The sequence below is a fragment of the Macrosteles quadrilineatus genome, unplaced genomic scaffold (assembly GCF_028750875.1).
Source record: "Macrosteles quadrilineatus isolate MER2022 unplaced genomic scaffold, UCM_ALF_1.0 Scaffold_4__1_contigs__length_99947679, whole genome shotgun sequence".
NCBI lineage: Eukaryota > Metazoa > Arthropoda > Insecta > Hemiptera > Cicadellidae > Macrosteles > Macrosteles quadrilineatus.
The window spans coordinates 84,718,097-84,740,529 of NW_026542597.1; the positions used below are offsets into that span (position 1 = coordinate 84,718,097).

Here is a 22,433-nt window from a genome sequence, read left to right on the forward strand (position 1 = left end):
ATTGTATTTATCAATTTATCCGTAGTTATTTATTTAATTGTTATTCATCAATCTAACACGGTAACTCGATATATTTAATCAAATGTGTTTAAGTATTAATAGAATATTTATACAAATATTTAATAGCAAAAAGTTACTTTACAATAGATTTCAAATAATAAAGATATTAAGTATTCACAAGATTTCAAAACTTATGGTTATCCACACTGTTTATGCGAATTTCAAGTTTAAACATCTTTCAACACTTATGCACAATATGTTTCAAACAGTATGCTTTACTTAACCTTTCAATAGGGAAAACATGAAACAGCATAAATACCAATAAATACAGAAACATGTATAAAGGGTGTTCAAAGAGGTAAGTGTTAATAATTTACGTATTGATTCCTTGGATCAAATTAGGCAAAAAGATGTATATATAACACAACCATAAATATGTAAACGGTTTGAGCTACAGCGTTAAGTTTCTTAAAAAATTTTAATATTATTGGCCACCATCTGCGTGAATATTGTTGAAATGAAGAAAACTGTAGGTGGAGTAAGAAATTAATTAATTTCTCAGATGTTATTTCTCCAAACTAAGCTTGGAAAGATATAGTCGAAATCTCCATAAAATATACTTAATTTGATATATCCAATAATTAATAGGTAAAACTGACAGTTTTCGTGGAATTTCTGATAAAGTATTTTTAATAGCCATTTTGAAACGGGTTAAGAGTGTTTATTCACATAGTTTACAAATATAGCGGCCAATAATATATATATAATTAACAGAATTTCTACCACGTAGCTCATTTGGTGGCGATTCTTGAATATTTTTTTTTCTATTGTAAAAAACTTACACAGAAAAATAAACACTAAACGAAATATTTTGAATAAGTATTTTTCTTATTTTTGCCAAAGGAATCACTAAATGTTGTGCCTTTTTGAACGCCCTGTAGAACATAGCTCTGTTCCTTAAAAAAACACAATACAACAGAAAATATGAGTCATTAGGCACTAGATTGGTTATTAATTATCAATTCCCCAACCTCCCTCAATTCTCCCAACCATCTTACGTGTTAATTTTCTAATTTCGGAAAGATTAATTTTCCACCCCATCAACGTAAAGCAATTAACCCTTGACACTCTGGTTAAGTCTGATGCCAAATTCGATCGCGGTGGCCACAAATATAAACACGGCGGTGACGACGATGTATAAATAGCCAACCCACGCATCACCAAGGCTATGTAAATAACAAGGGCGGAAACTAGACAAGTGGGGGGTGACGAAACACAGAAATAAACGGGGGACAACTGTGTCTACAGAAATGTCTCTAGTCTAGGGAGCTTCGAGATAAAAACAAACACAAAACTACACACAATGGTGAATTGTAACGGATAAGCATTGTAGTTTTGTTGTTGTTAGTGTTTATAGATGAAATGTCAAATATGTATGTTACATCGAGTTTGGTACTTTAGTATTACTATATCTACCACATCTAATAACCTAACCTAACCTCACCTAACCTAACCTAACCTAACCTAACCTAAGGGTGGACTATGTTTTAGGTTAGGAATATTTTGTTTTTTAAACTAAATTATATCTTATTTGCAAGTCAATTTATCGGTGTGGTCGGTACAGTGCCAAAGTACTAGAGTTTTACTTAATTATTACCTGGAACTATACTTTACAGTAGTTATGAATTGGGTTTAAATTAAAGTATTTTCTAAAAGATCACAATATGACAAATTTTGTCTACGTGATTAATACTTTACTTCGGAGTAATCGAATCTATTGTTGGTGTAATGGTGTACATATAAAATACCCCAGCACCAAAACCTGTGTTAAGTGAAGTTTATGGGGTACTTAGGTTTGCTGCTACATGGGAGATAACTAAGTGTGTTTGTCATTGAAAGGTTAGCTTAGAGACAAACACAAAAATTTCCAAATTTGAACAAAATATGTCCATAAACAAGAAAACTACAACAGATTTCTTGACCTGTACTCCGGAAGAACAAAATGAACATTTTACATGTAGAGTTATTTTTAAATTTCTCCGCAACCATTAGACGTACAGCTCTACAAAATTGTTTGGAAACAATATGCAAAATGATGATGTCCATAACACATTATCGACCAAATCGTTTAAGCATTTTGAAACCGATGCAGACATTACTGCTGAATTAAACAAAGCGGTCCAATTTATCATATGTGTTATTATTACAATTATCCATCTCAACTGTAGAATAAATTTATCCACATCTCTTTCAGCTTTGGACCTGTTTCAACTAGTATCGTACCAACTCATCGTAAACCTTGTACTTATCTCAAACATATCCGACTTTAGCCGTGGTTGACACAATTTCTGGTTGTCTATTTCTGGTTGTGTGGGAGCGGATGATATCTGGACCTATCAACACAGAGGACGACTTGGCTGAGACTGGTCAAGGGGACGAGCTTTGCAAAAGGAAGGTCATTTGGGGTTTTCGTGTGACATGACGTTTGTTTGTACGTTCACTGACCAAACCCACATGATATAATGTTTGTTTATGCTAAAAAACAACTTGGATCTCAGATTCTTAGTGATTAGCTAAAGATAACCTTCATTGATTAAATACATAGATTATAGACGTTTCTGGTCGTTGTCGTAGATATTTAATGCGATGTCCTTTCTAATTTAATAAACAGTAAACTATTTTCTTTCGGGCATTACTCCATTACCGTATATAATGACATAGTGTGAAGTGTTTTCTACTTGAAAATAAGTAAGAGCACAAGGTATAAACCTTTAGTACATTTCTTCACCGTAACATCATTACATGTATTAAGAGTTTATTATTTTGGTAGGGCCTTGGATTTAATTTAAATTTTATTTATTCATTTTTATTCAATTATACTTATTTACAATTTTCCAGAATACTCTCCTTCAAAACCGAAGTTTGCTTGTGTGATTCCAAGTGTGCTAGTTTCTGGACCCACCTTTATTTGTTCTTTATCAATTAAATAATTTATATTTTGGCTATCGTACAAAAGGTCAATGTAAGATAAAATAATAGGTTTGGACTATTTCATTTCAAAACGAGTAGAAAATGCTACAAAATATTGAAGGTGCTACAACACACGAAAATTCAAAGATAAAGATTCATCAGAGTATGGGTTTGATATACATGAGATGTAGTGAATACTATAATAAGGTTATTTCATACCCAAAACAGTATTATAACTGAATCTTAACGAGACATACACAAGTTACCTTCCTCTTTCACCATACAACATTGGTTTTTTACTATGGTTGTAAGATTTTACAGGAAGGGGAAGGGAGGGGAAGCCAGCCAGGAAGAGTCGAAGGGGAACAAGAGTCTGACTCAGACAAGGTCACACTGAGGTCGCCGCCTGTTTAGGTCAGACGACAGTGAGTAACACCTGCCACAGAGTAAGGAGATCCGAGCACATGCATAGAGTAAACAAACACTATGTAAAAGTAAGATTCGTTATAAACAGGAAACTGGCGAGGGAATATGTCTAGGATTGTTTTACTATTTAGGTTAGACGTAGACAATAACACCTGCCCTATGGCAAGGTTATGTTTATGTGTTTAGGTTATGTTTGTTTACTCTGTGCATGTGCGTGGATTATCTTACTCTATAGTAAGATAATACACGCACATGCATAGAGTAAACAAACACTATGTAAAAGTTAGATTTGTTATAAACAGGAGACTACCGAGGGAATATATCCATAGACTAAGCATCCTTCACGTGTTGTTTACTAACCAGACGATAACAACACCTGCCATAGAGTAAGGAGATCCGTGCACATGCATAGAGTAAACAAACACTACTATGTAAAAGTCAGATTCCTTATAAACAGAAAAATAGTGAGAGAATATGTCTGTAATTGTTTTCCTGTTTAGGTCAGTATTATAACCCACTAATTAACATTTTGTATTTATTTTTTACCTTTTTATTTCACCTGGAATCGAACCAGCGACCTTCAGATTTGAAGGCAAGCACTAAACACTCGGCTACCCAAACAGTAATTATTATTGTAGTCGTTACATACAGAATGGAGAAGAATTAATTTATTCCCTCAAAAACAAGCATACAACAAAAATAGTTTACCCTCAGTTATTAACTGATTATTTCATCTATCAGTTGTGGTCAGTATACAACAAAACTTATCTTTATCAGCATAAAGATAGCCCAGTCTTATCAGTCCTTCACTAAAATGATAAGTCCTGCCGCTACATGTAACGTTATAAAATTATCGTAGGTCTACTTTCAACATTATACAAATATTTTTCCCCTAAATGTGTAACACAAAACTATCTTTAACTTTTCCATACAGATAAAACAAGAAAGATAAACATGAGATTTAATTCTAAAACATGCTTAAAGATCCCATAACTTGTATTTTATAAACTTTCTTTGGCATACACTTTTACAAAAATGTTGAGAGGATTCCTTTTTATATATCAATATTCAACATATTAAAATACTACACAAAAGTGTCTAAAATTAATAAAATGGAGTGGCTAGTTGTTAACTAATGGAACTTTACAAAAGATATAAAAAACAATCCTTGAGCAAAAATAAATAAAAACTCTCGCATTTAACACTGTAAGAACGGGCGGTCATTAATTTCGCCCACTGACCTGAGTCAGGTAGTCGGGTATTCCTGAATTGCACCAACTACTCCAGGGAGCCACCCAACACGTTCATTAACTGCACCAAGTGGCGGCCCTCTTTGACTGTATGAGTAGGTTAGGTTGGGTTAAGTTATGTTAGATTAGATTAGGTTAGGTTAAGTTAGGTTCGATTAGGTTAGGTTAGGTTAAGTTAGGTTCGATTAGGTTAGGTTAAGATAGGTTAGGATGACATGTAAACAAGGACCTTCTGCCGGCTACTCACCCCTACCTGGCTTGAGTTTGGTGCAACTCTGAAACATTTTTGGGACCCTTTGAGGGCTTAGCGCAATTAAGGAACTCTTGGGCGCAATTAATGCACGACCGGAAGAACAAGCATTGACTATGGCACACGTCCCACAGCATATGAGTGTAATAGTCTCAGACCCGGACGTCATCTACACTAGACTACCAATCAATTGTCGCATGGTGACTCACACATAACAATGTCCTTTGTTTTCCATCAACCAATTCCCGCTTATATCCTGAACCAATTGATTAATGCCGCGACAGGATTAGAATTTATGACGCACTCTTAAATGAGTATTTGTCTACAGTTTTACATTTTACCTATGAATTGTAGTATAATTCGTACGATGAAGGAATCTAATTTACTTTATCTATGGTATAACCTCAATAACAAGATTCTCATGGGTAAAAAAACACTTGTTATCAAGGCTGACTCCTTATCGAGGTTTGCAATAACATGTGCTTAGGGATGTACAATTCAAGGGCTATAAAATCAAGGTTGACTTCTTATCGAGGTTTGCAATAACATGTGCTTAGGGCTATAATTAACTCAAGGGCTGTAAAATCATGGTTGACTTCATATCGAGGTTCCACTGTACCACTGAGAGGACATTTTATACCGGCGTAAAAGTTGTAGTCATTATAAGAATAGAAATAATGTGGTTCAATTAACCCTCTAGAAGTGTGTTTTGCGTAAAAGAAATGTCTACTCTTTTAATCTATGTTACTATCTTGGCTCTTGGTGTGCTATCCCTTTAACATCTAGGCCTATGTAAGGGAAATTTTAAATACGGATAAGACTATCTTTTAGTTTTAAATGGCACATTATACGTTCCCTGAAAAAAGTAGGATCCAAGTTTCAGGAAATTAAACCTGGCTTCTCACTTTGACAAATGGAGTTTAAAATGTTCTGAATTTTTGACATGTAAGTCAACAACCCTCTTTTAGATGTAATCAATTCACTTATCCTAATAGTAATTAAAATTGTTAGCTTACATTCTTTGGTGAGCTCAGTAAAGGCCCTTTTCTTAGGCTGTGGCTGTGGAGGTGAAATAGGCCATTGGCTGGACTCGGCCTCCGGCCTTATGGCCTGCGACATACTTCTCCTTAGGCCTGGAACAACCAACAAAATTTATAGATTGATATTAACTTAACAACTAATACAAATACAAAAATGTGCATATAAACTTAAAATAATATTACGCTACTTAATACTAAATATGGTGGTAAACGATCACGATTAGAGTGTTACTTTCATGTACTTGTATATGTACTTACATTACTTAACTATTTAGAACGTTTTGGAAGCGACACGATAGTGTATTTTGTACCTAGGGCCGAAAATGAGGGTTTGCTGGACCGATATAAAAACGATCGAGAGCTGCAAAACCATTTCGGTCCATGGTATGAACGCTATTTTTCACCACACTATACCCTATTACCACTATTCACCACAATAATGATGCACACTAATAGTCAACACAACTACAACTTAAAGGTTATGTGAAGAAATAATTTGAGGAATCAGCAAAAATAATAATAAATAGTTGCTAGGCAGCGGTGACAATAAAACAATTCTATTGCAATCTGTGGATACTGATTGTGTATTTATGCATTCACGTTTTAAGAAAGTTAAGCGGGCAGCTGATTTTGCGGCCCTAGGGAAAGCCCTGCTCGTTTCCCAAATGCCGATGACAGCTGGCATAGCCAGCAAAACTTTCAGCCATTAATAAACGTATGTAAAACAGCTAAAAACATCATACTGTGGTGAAAATGTAATTTAACCGGAAACCTTGCATTAGGGCTTATGTAAAAATATAGTCTCCTCATTTAACGAAAGACTAACATACCCTGTGTTGAATTCAGTTTTACGGGCCCTTTCCTGTTAATATGCGCTTTGCCTAACCCAACCTAAAATTAACCAACACTCGACACAATTGCAGACAATCATAACGTTTAAAACCTAAAAAAAACATAGTGGTGGTGAATTAACAGGAAATATCCAGGTTTATAAATTACTTGCACCACATAAGTTTTAGTTGTTTGCAACAATTCTCAATCACACCCTATTTACCCTATCCTATACCTATTTCTTCATTCTTATGTTGAAACTTAATCTTATACTAACTCCGGAATATGATAGTTCATTTTACTTATTGCACATTTTTGTTTTATTAAAAAAAATGTAGGCAACATTACTTTTATATTTCATACTGTGACTAGATCCAAATGTATTCTTTATAACTCAATTTCTGTAATTTTCGCGTCTTATTTTCGCGTCTTTACATGGTTATCTGGTATAAACAACCATTTCCGATACGAAACAAAATAAAAACATAAAAACGGCACTGGCCAAATGTACTGTCTGCTTTACCAAAACAAGATTTGTCCAAGAATTAACAATAATGTCAAACGTCTATTCTGACCATATATCTTAGTTTAGGTTGTTTACTCTTCTGAGTGTTTACACCCTCTACGTCATCATTGCACCACTTAATGACGTCATGATGACGTTATCACCATTGTTGTTGTGATAACAGGTGTCACTAGTCATGTTGTGTGGCAACATTTCTTGTCATGGGGGTTTCTAGGTTATGTTCACTTATCTTTTAAAATAGTATTGTGTCGTCATGATAGCACTACACGGGGTACTTAAAAATATAAAGTGGTTGAGTGAATAAGTTACAACATTTTTTGTAATTTTCTCCGGAACCTTTAATTGTGCAATAACGCTTCAATATACAACTTTTTTTTTGCTGTTTTAGCTCCACACGATAAAATAATTGAGCCATGGCGGAAAGCGAGAAACTACTGACAATGCTAGGACAATCATGAATTAACATAATCGTGTAAAATAATAGTCACATTTCAAAAACACTCTTCAAGATTCATTTTGACTCCCTTATTTTTTTAGATCCTATCAAAATACAACATAAATATTTAGGACAGACACATCTTTGAGCAGTTAAATTAAATGTTCAACATCACTACTTTCAATGCACTTTCAAACCAGTTCTTAGAATTGAAAAGATTCACTTTACAGCACAAGTTTTGTAAAACCTCTCTTGGAAGTTATAAGTAGTGAATTTTAGTAATTAAGTCGTGGGTAAAGTAGTGTACGCAACTCACTAATTAGCCTTTACGTAGAAGTTTTAAAGGAGCTCGTCAAGGCTCGTACCTTTACGTTTTTACTCGTTTCGTAAAGACTATCCTTACGCAATCGTTGCATAAAGTACTGTAATCAAACTACTAGGAGATAGCGAATCGTGGATATTTATAGACATGCACTGTGGATGCGATGCTCCCTGATGTGGATTAACGAACGCGCTAGTGCGTACTACGACTATCCGCAGTACTATCCTGATGATTAGACAAATTCGTTAATTACAAGGGGAAAATGTGGTTAGGATTCCACTATAAACTGTAGGCCTCTAAGTTGCCATTGACTGTATGGGCTATTAATTAACAGCTGTGTCTAAGGAACATGTCGGCCTTAGTCACTAACAAGACTACAAGATCGCGCCACTTATCCTACACTCATCCTTCACTCATATTTAGGTTAAATTACATAGTGGCGTTCTCATCTTAAATAATTGATAAAATTGAAAATAATTGATACTATTAACCTACAAATAACTGAATTTCAAAACTTACTCAAAAGCCGCACTCTTTGCACGTGCTGGCGTGCCAACAACATCCCAACATAAGTGTATGTCCAAGTCTCCATTGAACTTATCACTCCACTCCACTCCGGTAGTAACACACTACTGATGGAATGGTTTGAATCACCTATGGTGTAATGGTGAGTCACTGTCCATATGGACGGTCCATAAGTGACTCAATGCCCTGAGTCACTTACCCCTGGGGTGTAAACGTCCGCGATTCACCGAGCGGATATAATGGCTAAATAGCCGTTTTACACCAAGGGGTAGGTCGAACCAGTAGCTAGCTACATTGGGGGAATTAGGGATGGTGTGTATATGCCAAATATAGTGGAGTGTATTCAATTATTGTATTATTGTCAAGCCAATTAATTAAGGAGCGAAATAATTTGTGAGAGAATATTTTCGGATATTGGAACTAATGAAAATTCGTGAATTGGTTAACAATTTTACCTACGACATTTTTTTCAGTAAACGTTTCAGTTCAGTTCTTAGAATTGAAAAGTTTTACCATGTTTTACATAACAGCATTATTTACTTACATAACAGCATAGTTTTACTTAACACGGTAACGGACCAACGAGGTTCAAGGATTGAGAGAGGAGAAGTAAAATTGTAATTGTTCGAAATTCAACTAATCAGCTGTTCAGGCCAATTTAATTGTTGAGTGGTGCTATTAGTGTATGGTACAATGTTTCGTTGCATCACTGTCAGTGGCAATGCGAGGTTATAAACGAAAACATAACTTCTCTAGAAATTATGAGTAGTGATTTTTAGTAATTAAAACACTGTCGTAGGTAAAGTAGTGTACGCAACTAGCGTAAATAGTAAATAGTAATAGTACCTTAATTTTTCTACTCGTGTCATTAACATTATCTTTACGCAATCGTTGATTAAACTACTATTGCACAATATAATTAGCTGTTTATTACCAATGAAGGCAAATTATTGCGGGAACATATAATTTAATAAGGGACTTTTCTAAGCAGTAAAGGCATGAATGAACATTATCTTCAAGTGTAATATGCTACTGTTGTTCAATAGTCAAAATTTTGTCATCTTATTCCAATCAAATTTTCTCTATATTGTACTATACAGGGTGGGGCAGGGAAGTATCCCTAATTTTGAAGGTATATTTAAAGACAACCAAAAATGTTAGAACCAAACTTTTTATTGAGATTGAAAGGTCACGTCTGGGAGTTTATTTTAATATAACTTAACTTGGTTTTAAACAGCATATCCTGCAAGTGGTGTCCCTAATCTTAAATGCATTACTGTATTCTGGTTCTGGAGTTCATAATAACTTTGTGAAGCATTTGTTGTGGAATGCGGCAAAATTCAAGGTGAACTGCATCCTTCAAGGCATCTTGGGTCTTCCCTTAAACTACCCTAGGCTTAGCATCACTCCAATAGAGCACGTTATGCTTATTTACCGCTCCAGAAATATGGAAGTGTGCCTCGTCACTAAACAAAACCCGAGCAGCATGAGGTAGTCCCGCAATTAAGATTTCACACGCCTGCATTCGTTTGTTGCCAATCCCATTGTGTGAGTTCATGAGCAACTACCCTCTTGTATAGATGGAGGTGTAGGTCATAATGGAGAATACGAGGCACAGTATGACTAGAAAACGCCAGTGCCGATGCATGCTTACAAGCAGAACTTTGAGGAGACTGCCAAATCGATCTTCTGACAAGGTCAATGTTTTCAGGACCCCGGAAGGTTCTTTGAGCTCCAAATATCCTTCGCAATACACCAAAAAACACGAAAGTAATTCACCCACACCAAATTGTAACAGCTCTGCGACAGGCCACCCGATAACAAGTTTGCAGCCAACGGTAGCTGCACAGCAACAATAGACAGATTTTTGAAAAAAAATACATCTCGAGTGCAAAAGCACATTGCTCACTCGAAGAAGCCATGTCTACTACTGAAAGTGATATTCTTAGAAATTCCCAGAACAAAAGCTTCATTTGAGCCTAACACCATTCCTCCAGCACACCCCCACCACTCACAGTGCCATCTTAAAAGTAGGGATATTTCCCTGCCCCACCCTGTATGAAGAAGTCTGTCATGCTCAGACCGTATAAAAAACGTTCGGATGTCAAAATAAAAACGTGTATTGGCAACACATCGCTATAAATGTGACATTTTTTTCAGACCAGGAAAGGTTTCCACACTCGACATCCTTCGAAGGTCCTTCCTGATCGTGCTTCCAGGAAGTCCACGACGCGGTTGTATATACGATAAACATATACTAAAATCTCTACTGTAAATAGATATACACTCTTCTGTAGTACATCGGAATTAAACGTTATAATGTGAATTCATAGTAATTCCCACGGATATTCGAACAGAAACTGTATGAATCATAAACATAAACAAATGACGTCACGAGCCCGAAAGTAAACATACTTGTTTCAATATTTAAATGGAACTGTCAAAAAATTTCGAAACCAGCTGTTAATGCTATTGGCAATAGTATTAGATTTTGGACCAGTGGTGTAATTTGTTTATGTGTCATACCGTTTCTGTTCGAATATTAGTGGTTATCTTGATATGATTATTTTCATGTAGTCTTTAGAGGCTTTGAAAATCTTCGTATTAAAATAAATCCACGAGAACTTTATGATACTTTTAATCAAGAATACCAACACTGGACAAAAATAAAGATGGTAAATAATTGAGAATCCTAGTTATTTATAAGTTGTATCATTGCATTATATCCGAACACTAAAATACTGTTACTACAGTTGCTGAAAATAGAACATAATCTATGTGAAATCGTTGTATTATCACACACAGTCAACTAACTCATGTCATTTACAATGCATAAGCGTGTTGGTGATAAGAAATAATCAAACCAGCAAACTCATGCTGCTTAGAATAAACTTTATGCTAATGTTTAATGACGTCAGTGAACTATGTTGAATGCAGTGTTTTGATTGGTTTAAGTAAGTTAACATGTGAAATGATGACGTAATAATGTTACCAATCAGCTGATGTGCACTGGTCTAAGCAGTGCATTGTTTACGTTAAAAGTCGATATAGTAGTTGTATAGTTACAACCTTACTTTCTTAGAGGACCTACCTGAGAACCAAATCAGTAAGTTGGTAGACTGTCAGCTGTGCTGTTGTTGCCATAGGTTCTGGCGCACACCGCTGGGAGCGCCATGTTGTTACGGCCTACCTGATACGTAACTACACGGCGCTCCCAGTTATTTACATAGTATAGAAATGAATTGCCTAACATGTATAAGGAACTAACTCATCGGCCACCGACAGATTCCGCTGATATAAATTACTGATTTCTGTCGAATATGTTGACTTTTAACTAAGTTAAATTGATAGGGTAAATTATTGTAAGCAAAGGCAACTTTATAGTCACATAAACTATCATAGTATCAAAAAATAAGGTTGAAAAGATAATTTAAGACGCTGGTGCAATCTGGGACTGCCTTACAGAATTTCTTTTTTGAATAAAAAATTGGTGACAGCTGGTTCATATAGATGGGAAGTATATACTGTACTTCAGTATCCAAAGTCTATGCCATCAGGTTGTCTAGTCACCCTAGTCATTTTTGTCTAGTTGGAAATATTTTCTCTGTAGTCACCAGACAGCGCTGGACTCAATTATATAAGTCAGTTTTACCATTGACATAAACTATGTTATATAGTCAATGGTTTCACTATACATGACTAGACACCCAATGAACGTACGTAGAATGCTACCAATGACTACTCTAGTTAAGACAAAACTACAACCAGACAGCGCGTTGCCAAGGCTCGTATGAGTCACCACTCAAACTGGATTGGTTGCTTCCTCATTATAAAGGTTCTGGGTCCTAAATCGAAATGCACTGATTTACGCTGGGAGGGGTTAAAGTAATTCTTCCCTTTGTTAGCTTTATTAGGCCAAACGAAGAAAACAATAAATACATGTTTAACTATTGTGCATGTATTTAGGCTTGTAACCAATTGATGGAAATCCATCTTTTCTAGGTCTATGATGCACCACCTTCTATCAAGAGTCCTTGGAGACAATCGGTCATCTAGGATGATTTCAAACAATTGCTGAAGAGTTAGTTATCGTCCAAAAATATTTTTTTAAACACCAAAGTGATATTCAAATATCTAGTATACTGTGGGATTATAAATGTTCTTTGTAGTTCTTCAACTGCTCTAGGCTCCAAGGACTATACGAGAAAAGCAATCTTATGAAGTTCTGCGTTCATACAATTTATATAGGTTAACTTATTATTCGACGATATTAAATAATTAAAGCTGTGTTAAGTAGATTTTTAAAATGTGTTATGGTTTAAAATAAACATACCTGTGACAAAGTTAGTTGCAAACAAACATTATGAAGAATTACTTGTTCCCAAACTTCTAAATTGTGTTTTTGTGATTTCTTGATCATTAAAGTAAAACGGTCACTATTTATTTTCTGTTATTTGTTTACAGCATGGTAATGTTTATTTTGACGCATAAAATGTCAATATCTAGAGACAGGTAAAGGAAAAAATTCTAAATACTCTATTTTGAATTGGATAAATTGGTCAAAACTGTAAAAATAATAAAAAACATATGATCGATTAAATAACTATAATACATGTAGAAGGTTTAAGTACCCATGGATTTTTATTTTTATATTATTTGAATCTATGGAAATATTTTAAAACCCGTCTCTGATCCGAAATATATGAAATTGAAGGTTTATATTATGGTGTAACGTCTCAATGACTTAAATCTGAATTTCATTTAATTGTATTTATTTTATTTTGTATTTTTATCAAAGTTTCTCAGGGATGGGTTCTTTGCCACGTGACTGATTTTATCCTAACTGCAGAATGTGTGAAATGTGAGATATAATGTTAAGTTATACAGAGCCACTATGTGTAAGTGTTATTTGGTCGCAGCACTCTTAAAATAAGGTGCCAGACAACTACCAAATATGCGTGCTTGTTTAGTGTTAAGCCGCAGCACCAGCGGTCAGCCGGGGCCTGACAAATGCTTTGTATGGAGTTAAATTGTTAGTGCCACTACTTGTAAGTGTTATTTCGGTCGCAGCACTCTTTAAAAAAGGTGCCAGACAACTACCGAATGTGCGTGAGTGTTGAGTGTTAAAGCCGCAGCACCAGCGGTTTGCCGGGGCCTGACAAATGCTTTGTGTGTAGGCCTATTCTAATTTCTATCCTACTTACTTGTCTAATTCAAATTACCTTATTAATATTTCAAATGAGTACACAATTGGGACTGACCTTATTCCTTGTTTTTATTTTCTTTTACAAATACAAATTTGATTACTATTGATTATTGTTTTATTTGCGCCTGGCAAATGGTTTAAACCCGCAGCGCTGACTGTCAACTCGTGAAGTGTACTGAAGACTGGCCCGTGGACTGCTGTATTTATACCCGATTTGGTTGCTATGGAGACCATGGAATGTTCTAGAACTTTAAACCCAGATGTTTCCACCAAAAGTTATCTTCCTTTTCCGGCAGCCTGACGTCATCGCTGCCCACTTGATCGTTCTTGATCCAACAGCTGCTGTCGGCTGGAGCTCGAGCTGTCAGAGAAGCTATTGTAAACTAGTAAACAAACAGTCAATAAATGTAATAAATAAATATGTTTTAATTATTTAGTTAGTTGTTATATTTACATGTTTATCCCTTTGTGTGTGAAATAAAGTGGTAATGTACATTTATAACTGTTATTGTGTTGCTAAAATATTTACAATGGATAACCTAACCTTAATACGGTAAGTGGGTAAGCTAACCTAGGTACGGTAAGTTGGTAGAAATATTATTGGTTACCACTATTCACAAAATAAACTATTAGAAACATTATTACATTAGTAATTTAATAAACATTAAGAAATATTTAAACTATGAAAAATGCGAGATAGGCCTACTTTTATTACAATTGATCTAACAAAAACCTAACCTAGCCTAGGCATAACATAGCCTAAAACGGTTACCGGTAAGTTAAATTGAAACATTACATTGTCCCCTAATTTGAAAAATAAAAAATTAAATATTTACATATATACAAAAAATTATACAATACATAGTCTTTTTTTATTTTGAAAATTACTCCTCTATTTCCATATAATTTGGTCTTAAGTCCAAAATGTCTTCGTCATCATCTTCGTCAATTTTTATCAATTTATACTCATTGATTTGTGGCTCAAGCCAGTGCATTAAATTCACATTTAGAACCATTTCCGGAAAAGTGTTTGTTAGCACTCCATCATTTCTTCCTTTGAAATTTTGTATTCGTATTCCTTCTTCCTCTTCTTTCCTCATTTCTGGTTCTTCTTCTATTTCCTTTATTCTCCTCCTTTTCCATTTGCTCTTCTCCTCTTCTTCCTTTCTTTTCTTCTCTTCTCCTGTCTTCAGTTCTTCATTTTTCATATTTTCTTCTTCTAACATTCTCACTTCTGTCTGGGCTGTTTTTATCACTTCATTTTCAATGATTTCTGAAAATTGTTCCGATTCTAACTTCCACCCTAATGTTTCTTCTAATTGCTCCATACTTTGCCGTTCCAATATTTTCTCTTCTCTATCTTCTTCATCTATATGACTAATTTTGTTGATTTCTTCAGAAATTTCTTCTCTACTTAATAGATTGTCTTCCTTCTCATCCATACTTGGGGTGAAATCTTCTTTTTGTAATATATTGCACCTTATGCTTTGAATGGGATTATTGTTGAATTTAATGCTTTCTTTTCCTATAGTAGCATAGTTTTTATTTAAATTTATAACCATGTTCAGTTCTTTCATCGTATCGATTCCAATTATTATTTCCTTAATCAAGTTTGGTATAATCAAACATTGGATTTGTGTACTTATTGAGCCTATTTTTGCATTTATTAAGATAATACTCTTTACTCGCTGGGACTTCTGATTCACTGCTGTAGTTATTATTGTATTTGTTAATGGAAATTCTTCATATTTTCCTAAATTGTGTTTATTTTTTAAAAACCATTCCCTTTGCATACAAGTAACAGTGCTTCCAGTGTCTAATATACACACTGTACTTACTTTTTCAAAATTAATGTCAATTTCTGGTACATGATACATGTGTTTAGTTTCTTCAACATTATTGATGTTGTCATTTAGTAAGAATTCTTTGTCGACATAAATATTATTTATAGGCCTAATATTTTCTAATTCATTTTGCACTGAAAATTTATTAAGTGTCTTGTCCGGTGATGTCAAAATTTCCCTTAGGCCTGCATTATTTCCAGTGCTATCTAGTTTAAATATTTTTGTTTAGGTTCTTCTCGGTTACTATCTCCTGGTTTTTGATTGTGATCATAGCTGTTTCTATTTCCATAATTATTTTGGAAATGATCCCTCCTATTTTCATTTTTCTTTTCAAAATAGTGTCTGTCCCCTGATGGCCTGTGATTAAATGAACCTCGTTGATCCATGTTTCTTCCTGATGGTCTGTGACTGTATGAACTTCTTCGTTCTACATTCCTTTCTGCCTCGTTCCTTATAGATTCGTTAATTTCTATCGTATCTTCTCTACTTAATAGTTCCTCCATTTGATGTATTGAAACTATGTTTTGCACTCTGGAGGCCTGTTGAATTGTTTCGTCAAAATGTCGAACAAGGCGACGAACTATTTCCCTCTCTGTGAATTTTGGTGTCATATTTTGCAACAGTATTACTCTGTCGATTAAATACTCTGTTCTTGTCAGTCCCCTCCTTGGTATGTATTTTTCTAAGTCTAATTTAGTTTTAATCCCATCTTGAATCTCCTCATTCCAATATTTGTTCATAAAATATTTTTCAAAGCCTTCAATATCGTGTACTGAAGTCCTAACTAGATCCCACCATCGTGCTGCAGTTCCTTCCAAGCATATATCTAAGATTTCTTCTAAATTCAGTGATTGTTCATCCTGTGAAAGCCTTCGTTCATTTTCCCTGTTATAATAGTTTTTCAGCCTAGAAAGGAATTGATTTGGGTTTTTTGATTTTCCATTGAATTTTGGTAAGTCTTTAGCTATGGTGCTAGGACATGTGATATGTAGGCCTACTGGTTTCCCACTATTCCCAGCTTTTAACTTTGCCTCAAATTCCTTATTGATTCTTTCCTGATTCTCTTGAATCATTGTGATTCTTTCCTCAATATGGTTGTGTACTTCTTCCCTTAATTCCGTTATTTTTGTATCAAATTTGGATTCGATTTGTCTTATTTCGATGGTCAGATCCTTCCGAACTTTTTCTATTTCTTGTTTAGTTTGTTTAAATTGTGACAATACTTGTTCTTTAAACTCTTCAAGTGTCTGTAATATAGGCCTAATTATTGTTTGGTCCATGTTTGTGTGCTGTGTTCTACTGGGACTTGTTACGTTACTATGATTTAGATTGTCGCCAGACGCTAAATTTTGATTGTCGATACTGTATAAGTCATCTCCGGGATTGTCATTATTAGGGTTTAATAATTCTTCCATATTGATTTCGTCTAATTGCCGGCTCATATTTAAGTGTGCTTCTTGTGCTCTAAGTGTAGGTGTTATATATTTTCGTAAATTATATCTCTGCATTAAAATAATCTATAACCGTGATAAAATCAAGCCCCACGTTGGGCGCCAATTTGTAACGTCTCAATGACTTAAATCTGAATTTCATTTAATTGTATTTATTTTATTTTGTATTTTTATCAAAGTTTCTCAGGGATGGGTTCTTTGCCACGTGACTGATTTTATCCTAACTGCAGAATGTGTGAAATGTGAGATATAATGTTAAGTTATACAGAGCCACTATGTGTAAGTGTTATTTGGTCGCAGCACTCTTAAAATAAGGTGCCAGACAACTACCAAATATGCGTGCTTGTTTAGTGTTAAGCCGCAGCACCAGCGGTCAGCCGGGGCCTGACAAATGCTTTGTATGGAGTTAAATTGTTAGTGCCACTACTTGTAAGTGTTATTTCGGTCGCAGCACTCTTTAAAAAAGGTGCCAGACAACTACCGAATGTGCGTGAGTGTTGAGTGTTAAAGCCGCAGCACCAGCGGTTTGCCGGGGCCTGACAAATGCTTTGTGTGTAGGCCTATTCTAATTTCTATCCTACTTACTTGTCTAATTCAAATTACCTTATTAATATTTCAAATGAGTACACAATTGGGACTGACCTTATTCCTTGTTTTTATTTTCTTTTACAAATACAAATTTGATTACTATTGATTATTGTTTTATTTGCGCCTGGCAAATGGTTTAAACCCGCAGCGCTGACTGTCAACTCGTGAAGTGTACTGAAGACTGGCCCGTGGACTGCTGTATTTATACCCGATTTGGTTGCTATGGAGACCATGGAATGTTCTAGAACTTTAAACCCAGATGTTTCCACCAAAAGTTATCTTCCTTTTCCGGCAGCCTGACGTCATCGCTGCCCACTTGATCGTTCTTGATCCAACAGCTGCTGTCGGCTGGAGCTCGAGCTGTCAGAGAAGCTATTGTAAACTAGTAAACAAACATTCAATAAATGTAATAAATAAATATGTTTTAATTATTTAGTTAGTTGTTATATTTACATGTTTATCCCTTTGTGTGTGAAATAAAGTGGTAATGTACATTTATAACTGTTATTGTGTTGCTAAAATATTTACAATGGATAACCTAACCTTAATACGGTAAGTGGGTAAGCTAACCTAGGTACGGTAAGTTGGTAGAAATATTATTGGTTACCACTATTCACAAAATAAACTATTAGAAACATTATTACATTAGTAATTTAATAAACATTAAGAAATATTTAAACTATGAAAAATGCGAGATAGGCCTACTTTTATTACAATTGATCTAACAAAAACCTAACCTAGCCTAGGCATAACATAGCCTAAAACGGTTACCGGTAAGTTAAATTGAAACATTACAATGGGTAACCCTTTTTTAGGCAATATACAAATTTAGATAAAATTAACAACGCCCCAAAATTGTGATGGGGCTAAAACTTGTTAACAGCAAACAAATTTTCCAAACAAACAAACAAGTTTTACTCATACAATATGAGTAAAACCTTTTTGATTTGCTATGTAGGAAAAAAACGTACTCGAAGAATCCCAATTAATATTTAATCCCAATTATTTAAGAAACTTTTACAACAGTTATGGTTTGTCATTTACTAATTTGACAGGCAGAAAACAAGTTTTATTTTAATATACTTATTTAGGATGGAGTAAGGACCCCAACAAATTTCACAATTGATCTTAACAATCAAAACATTATTAATGTCGTCCTAAGAATCTAGGAACAGGAAGTAAAAACGAAAAGTTTGCAATTTAAAAATCAACTGTACAGATGGAAAATAAATGGGTGTATATTCTAGTTAATTAACGATTTGTTCCAGTCATTCCCTTAGTCCAGCTAGTTATAAATTCTTGTCTGCCTTGCATTGTAATAATCACTGTTAATAAGCTAAATTAAAATTTTTATTTTGTACATGTACAGTAGTAATATATATTTTAAATAAAATTTTCACCACACAAATGTTATTCAAACGCGATTTGTTTTTTGCAAATGTTTACAATGAGCCATACTGAGTTTTTATACTTCATTGGTTTGTAACACATAAAAATGTATATCACCGTTGGAATGAATAAATAAATAGTTGAAAAATAAACATAAACAAACTGAGAAGAAATCAAGGCCGACGCCTGTTCGGGATGAGACGCAAAACAGATGCAGATGTTATTTTGCGTTCAGTAAAATGCGGGCGCAAAAGTTCAGAATATTTATTCACTAACTGCAAAAACCGTTTACAAATCGGCAAACTGACACATTCTTTTTTTTATTACCTTGTCAACAACCCTTATAATGGGTATGTGGTGGGAGAAAATATTTTAATGGTAAAATCAAACGAATTGCAATAATTATTGAACCGTAAATTCTACAGCAGAAAGTAGCTCCTTTTAGAGCTAAGAGTACTACAACGTACTAAATTATATCGTTCAAGCAGTTTTTTTATCCGATTTTCCCGTTATTTGATGGGGTTTATGGGCAAATCTGTACTATAAATAAAATACCCCCGCCACAGCATACCTGCCGTCTAAGCGAATTTCCATTTGATTGATTTTCAAATCTATTTAAATAACATTGGGTTTAACGAGTACCTGGGTTTGCTGCTACAAGGAAACTAATTAAGAGTGTGTTTTTTTTTATATATAAATAGCTTAGTATAAAATAAATAAATTTGCAAAGTTTGATGAAAATATATCCATTAACAAGCAAACTACAACATTTTACAATATTCACCTTAAGGATAACATGAGAATTTTAAAATTAAAATCTTTTGAATTTTCTCCGCAACCAATAACCGTACACAAACACTTTGATATACTGAATTATTTGTTTTTAAGCTCTTTAAAAAGGTCTGTAGAGAAATAAGGAAATGTTGGGTTTTGAGGGTCAAAATGAGGAAAAATAATTTTTACCCCATAAATCCATCCATAAAACCCCGTTCCATGGTCTGATCATGCTGGTTCGCAAACTCGTTGAAATAAACGTAGGTTAACATGTTTGTTGAGGATAACAGACACATATGAATTTGAACGGATGGTGTTTTCGGCCTCTGGAGACATCAAAACGATCAAGTAAATCGGTTCCGGGTCCAGGTCTTACCCTGAGACCTACGGTAACAGCTTAATATGGGAATAGCTTATATGGGAAATTCGATAAAAATATGTATTTTATTTTCTAATAAAATAAAATATATTAACTGCAGTTGTAACCGGTGCAATTGACGTAACTGGATTAGTTCACATTTGTAGCTTTTCTGTTCCATACTATCCCTCCTGTAATATAATAATATACTAATAATATTGTTACATAATTTAATATTGTTACATTTTTTTGTATTATTATTCTGTTGTTGTTTTTACTAGCCTATTATATTGTTTGTCGTATTTCTTATGTTAGAATAATCAGAATTAAATGATCAGCTGTTTTCTGTATGAATCATCTGATGCCGTTAGGATGTAAATAAATAAATAATTTAATTGTTTTTTTAGTATTTCAGACCATTTTCGCGCTTAAAGAAGATTGATAATACAAACTTGCCAACATTTTTAGGTGGTTCTGTATAAGATAAGATGTAATTATTTAATGCACTTTACAAATCTTATTTTAAATTGGCAACTAATTTATTACATACGAACATGGTTGATCCTTTTGAAAGTACTGAACGTTTGTACTGGACTAGGTTCGAATCCCACAAATGGCCAATGGTAATTACAGTATGTAATAATGCACTGACTCGATGGTTCCGATTCCACCTACTAAAATATTACTTTGGCCAGAAATGTTTTGGAGACATTATTCCAATAAATTTCCGGTGATAATTTTAATTTCTGATACGAAAGTGTCAATATTTTTGGATTGGTGTGTTTTGTTGCTAAATATTATGTTTGTTCTTCTCTGTACTAGTTGAAAACGAAGTATATGATTTGCAGAATTATTAGGACGTAACCTGCAAGTTAATACAAGTAGTCGATTTGATAAGGGAGAAGTCGAAGCCCTTATCAACACATTAGAAATTTAATGATCCAGAACCTCTATTGTTGAACTATCGGTATTCAGATATGCAATATATACATTTGAAGAGTTTTATAAAATCAAAATAAACTGAAGCCATTTTATAGTCAATGCAATACAATATAACAAGACAGTTTTTAGTTGAAAATTATTTCTTTAAAATCTTAATTTAGGAATTTGACATCAAATGCCGGAAAATAAAATTATCTATTCGACTAAAAATCGGTTGTTGTAAATGTGTAATTTTACACCCCTTATCCAATTAATGCATAATGGTGAATGCTAAGTATTGCAACTATTTATTAAACTTATTAACATGATAAATAGTAATCAATATGTCAACATCAACACTCTTCGTATACAAATATATCATTAAAACACAGAATATAACAACAACAAAATGTAAGAACTAAAATTATGCATTTCACAACAATACCAGCTAAACATTTAAATGTTGGATTACAAACCAAATTGAATGTCCTACGCTAATTTGTTACGCATAAGAATATTATATGTGAATTATTTAATCATCACTCGAAAATAGAATCAAAACCGTTTTAATAGTCATAAACTATTGCTGGTTATATCGTATGTATTTACTGAGTGAACTAATTGATAATTAATGCATTAAAAGAGGAACCGAATTTTAATTTGTTTAATTATTGATCTGTGTAACAATTACATAAACAATAAATGTAGGTATATGATCATAACGATAAGGGTAAGAAAGTTAAATCAAGTGCTTTATTCATGCAAGTCATGTTTCAACACGAACCAACCTCTCATTCCACAATTCAAGACATGACTCGAAATAATCAAGTCAAATTTAGATCATCCAAGACAAGATTTACTCACAATCCGGAAGTGAGGACCTCCTTTGGCGGAAGTGAAGCCGAACGGTGTTAGCGAGCGTCTTCATGTTAACAGCCTTGCTGATCACTTCACTACTGTCGTCTGCTCGTCGCCACGGCCACTGCCACACTGATCGCGTCGCCGTAGCCTCGCCAAGGCCTTATCAGCCAGGTAGTCTTGTTATCTGGCTGAGTCATGTGTTGGTAAACAGTATAGCCAACCGACACACACGCCGGCAACCACTGACCCAATTTACTGGAAATACTACACAACAAACGATGTTTGATGTTTGCGTAAGTCTGGTCCTCATTCTTGCGAATGAATTGAAACAGTGTGAGTGAATTTTCTTACGTTTTGCTGAAACTCGAAAATTAGGTCGTTGTTGTTTACATTAAACTGTTGCTGGAAATTTCAAATACCCCCTCAGCAAACCTGCCGACTAAGCGAATTTTCATTTGTTTGAAT

At 34.3% G+C, this 22,433-nt stretch overlaps 1 protein-coding gene across 1 annotated transcript in view; it reads right to left on the reverse strand.

The window, feature by feature from the left end:
* The window catches only part of LOC128992186 (dual specificity protein phosphatase 10-like), a 100,802-nt gene extending 78,721 nt beyond the window's left edge, over window positions 1-22,081 (reverse strand). Inside the window, exons 1-2 of the mRNA XM_054415647.1 lie at window positions 21,972-22,081; window positions 5,913-6,029 (exon numbers count right to left, since the gene is read on the reverse strand). Coding sequence (XP_054271622.1) covers window positions 5,913-6,029; window positions 21,972-22,035 — 181 coding nt within the window. The 5' untranslated portion in view covers window positions 22,036-22,081. The remainder of the gene's footprint in view (window positions 1-5,912; window positions 6,030-21,971) is intronic.
* Window positions 22,082-22,433: the final 352 nt, after the last annotated feature.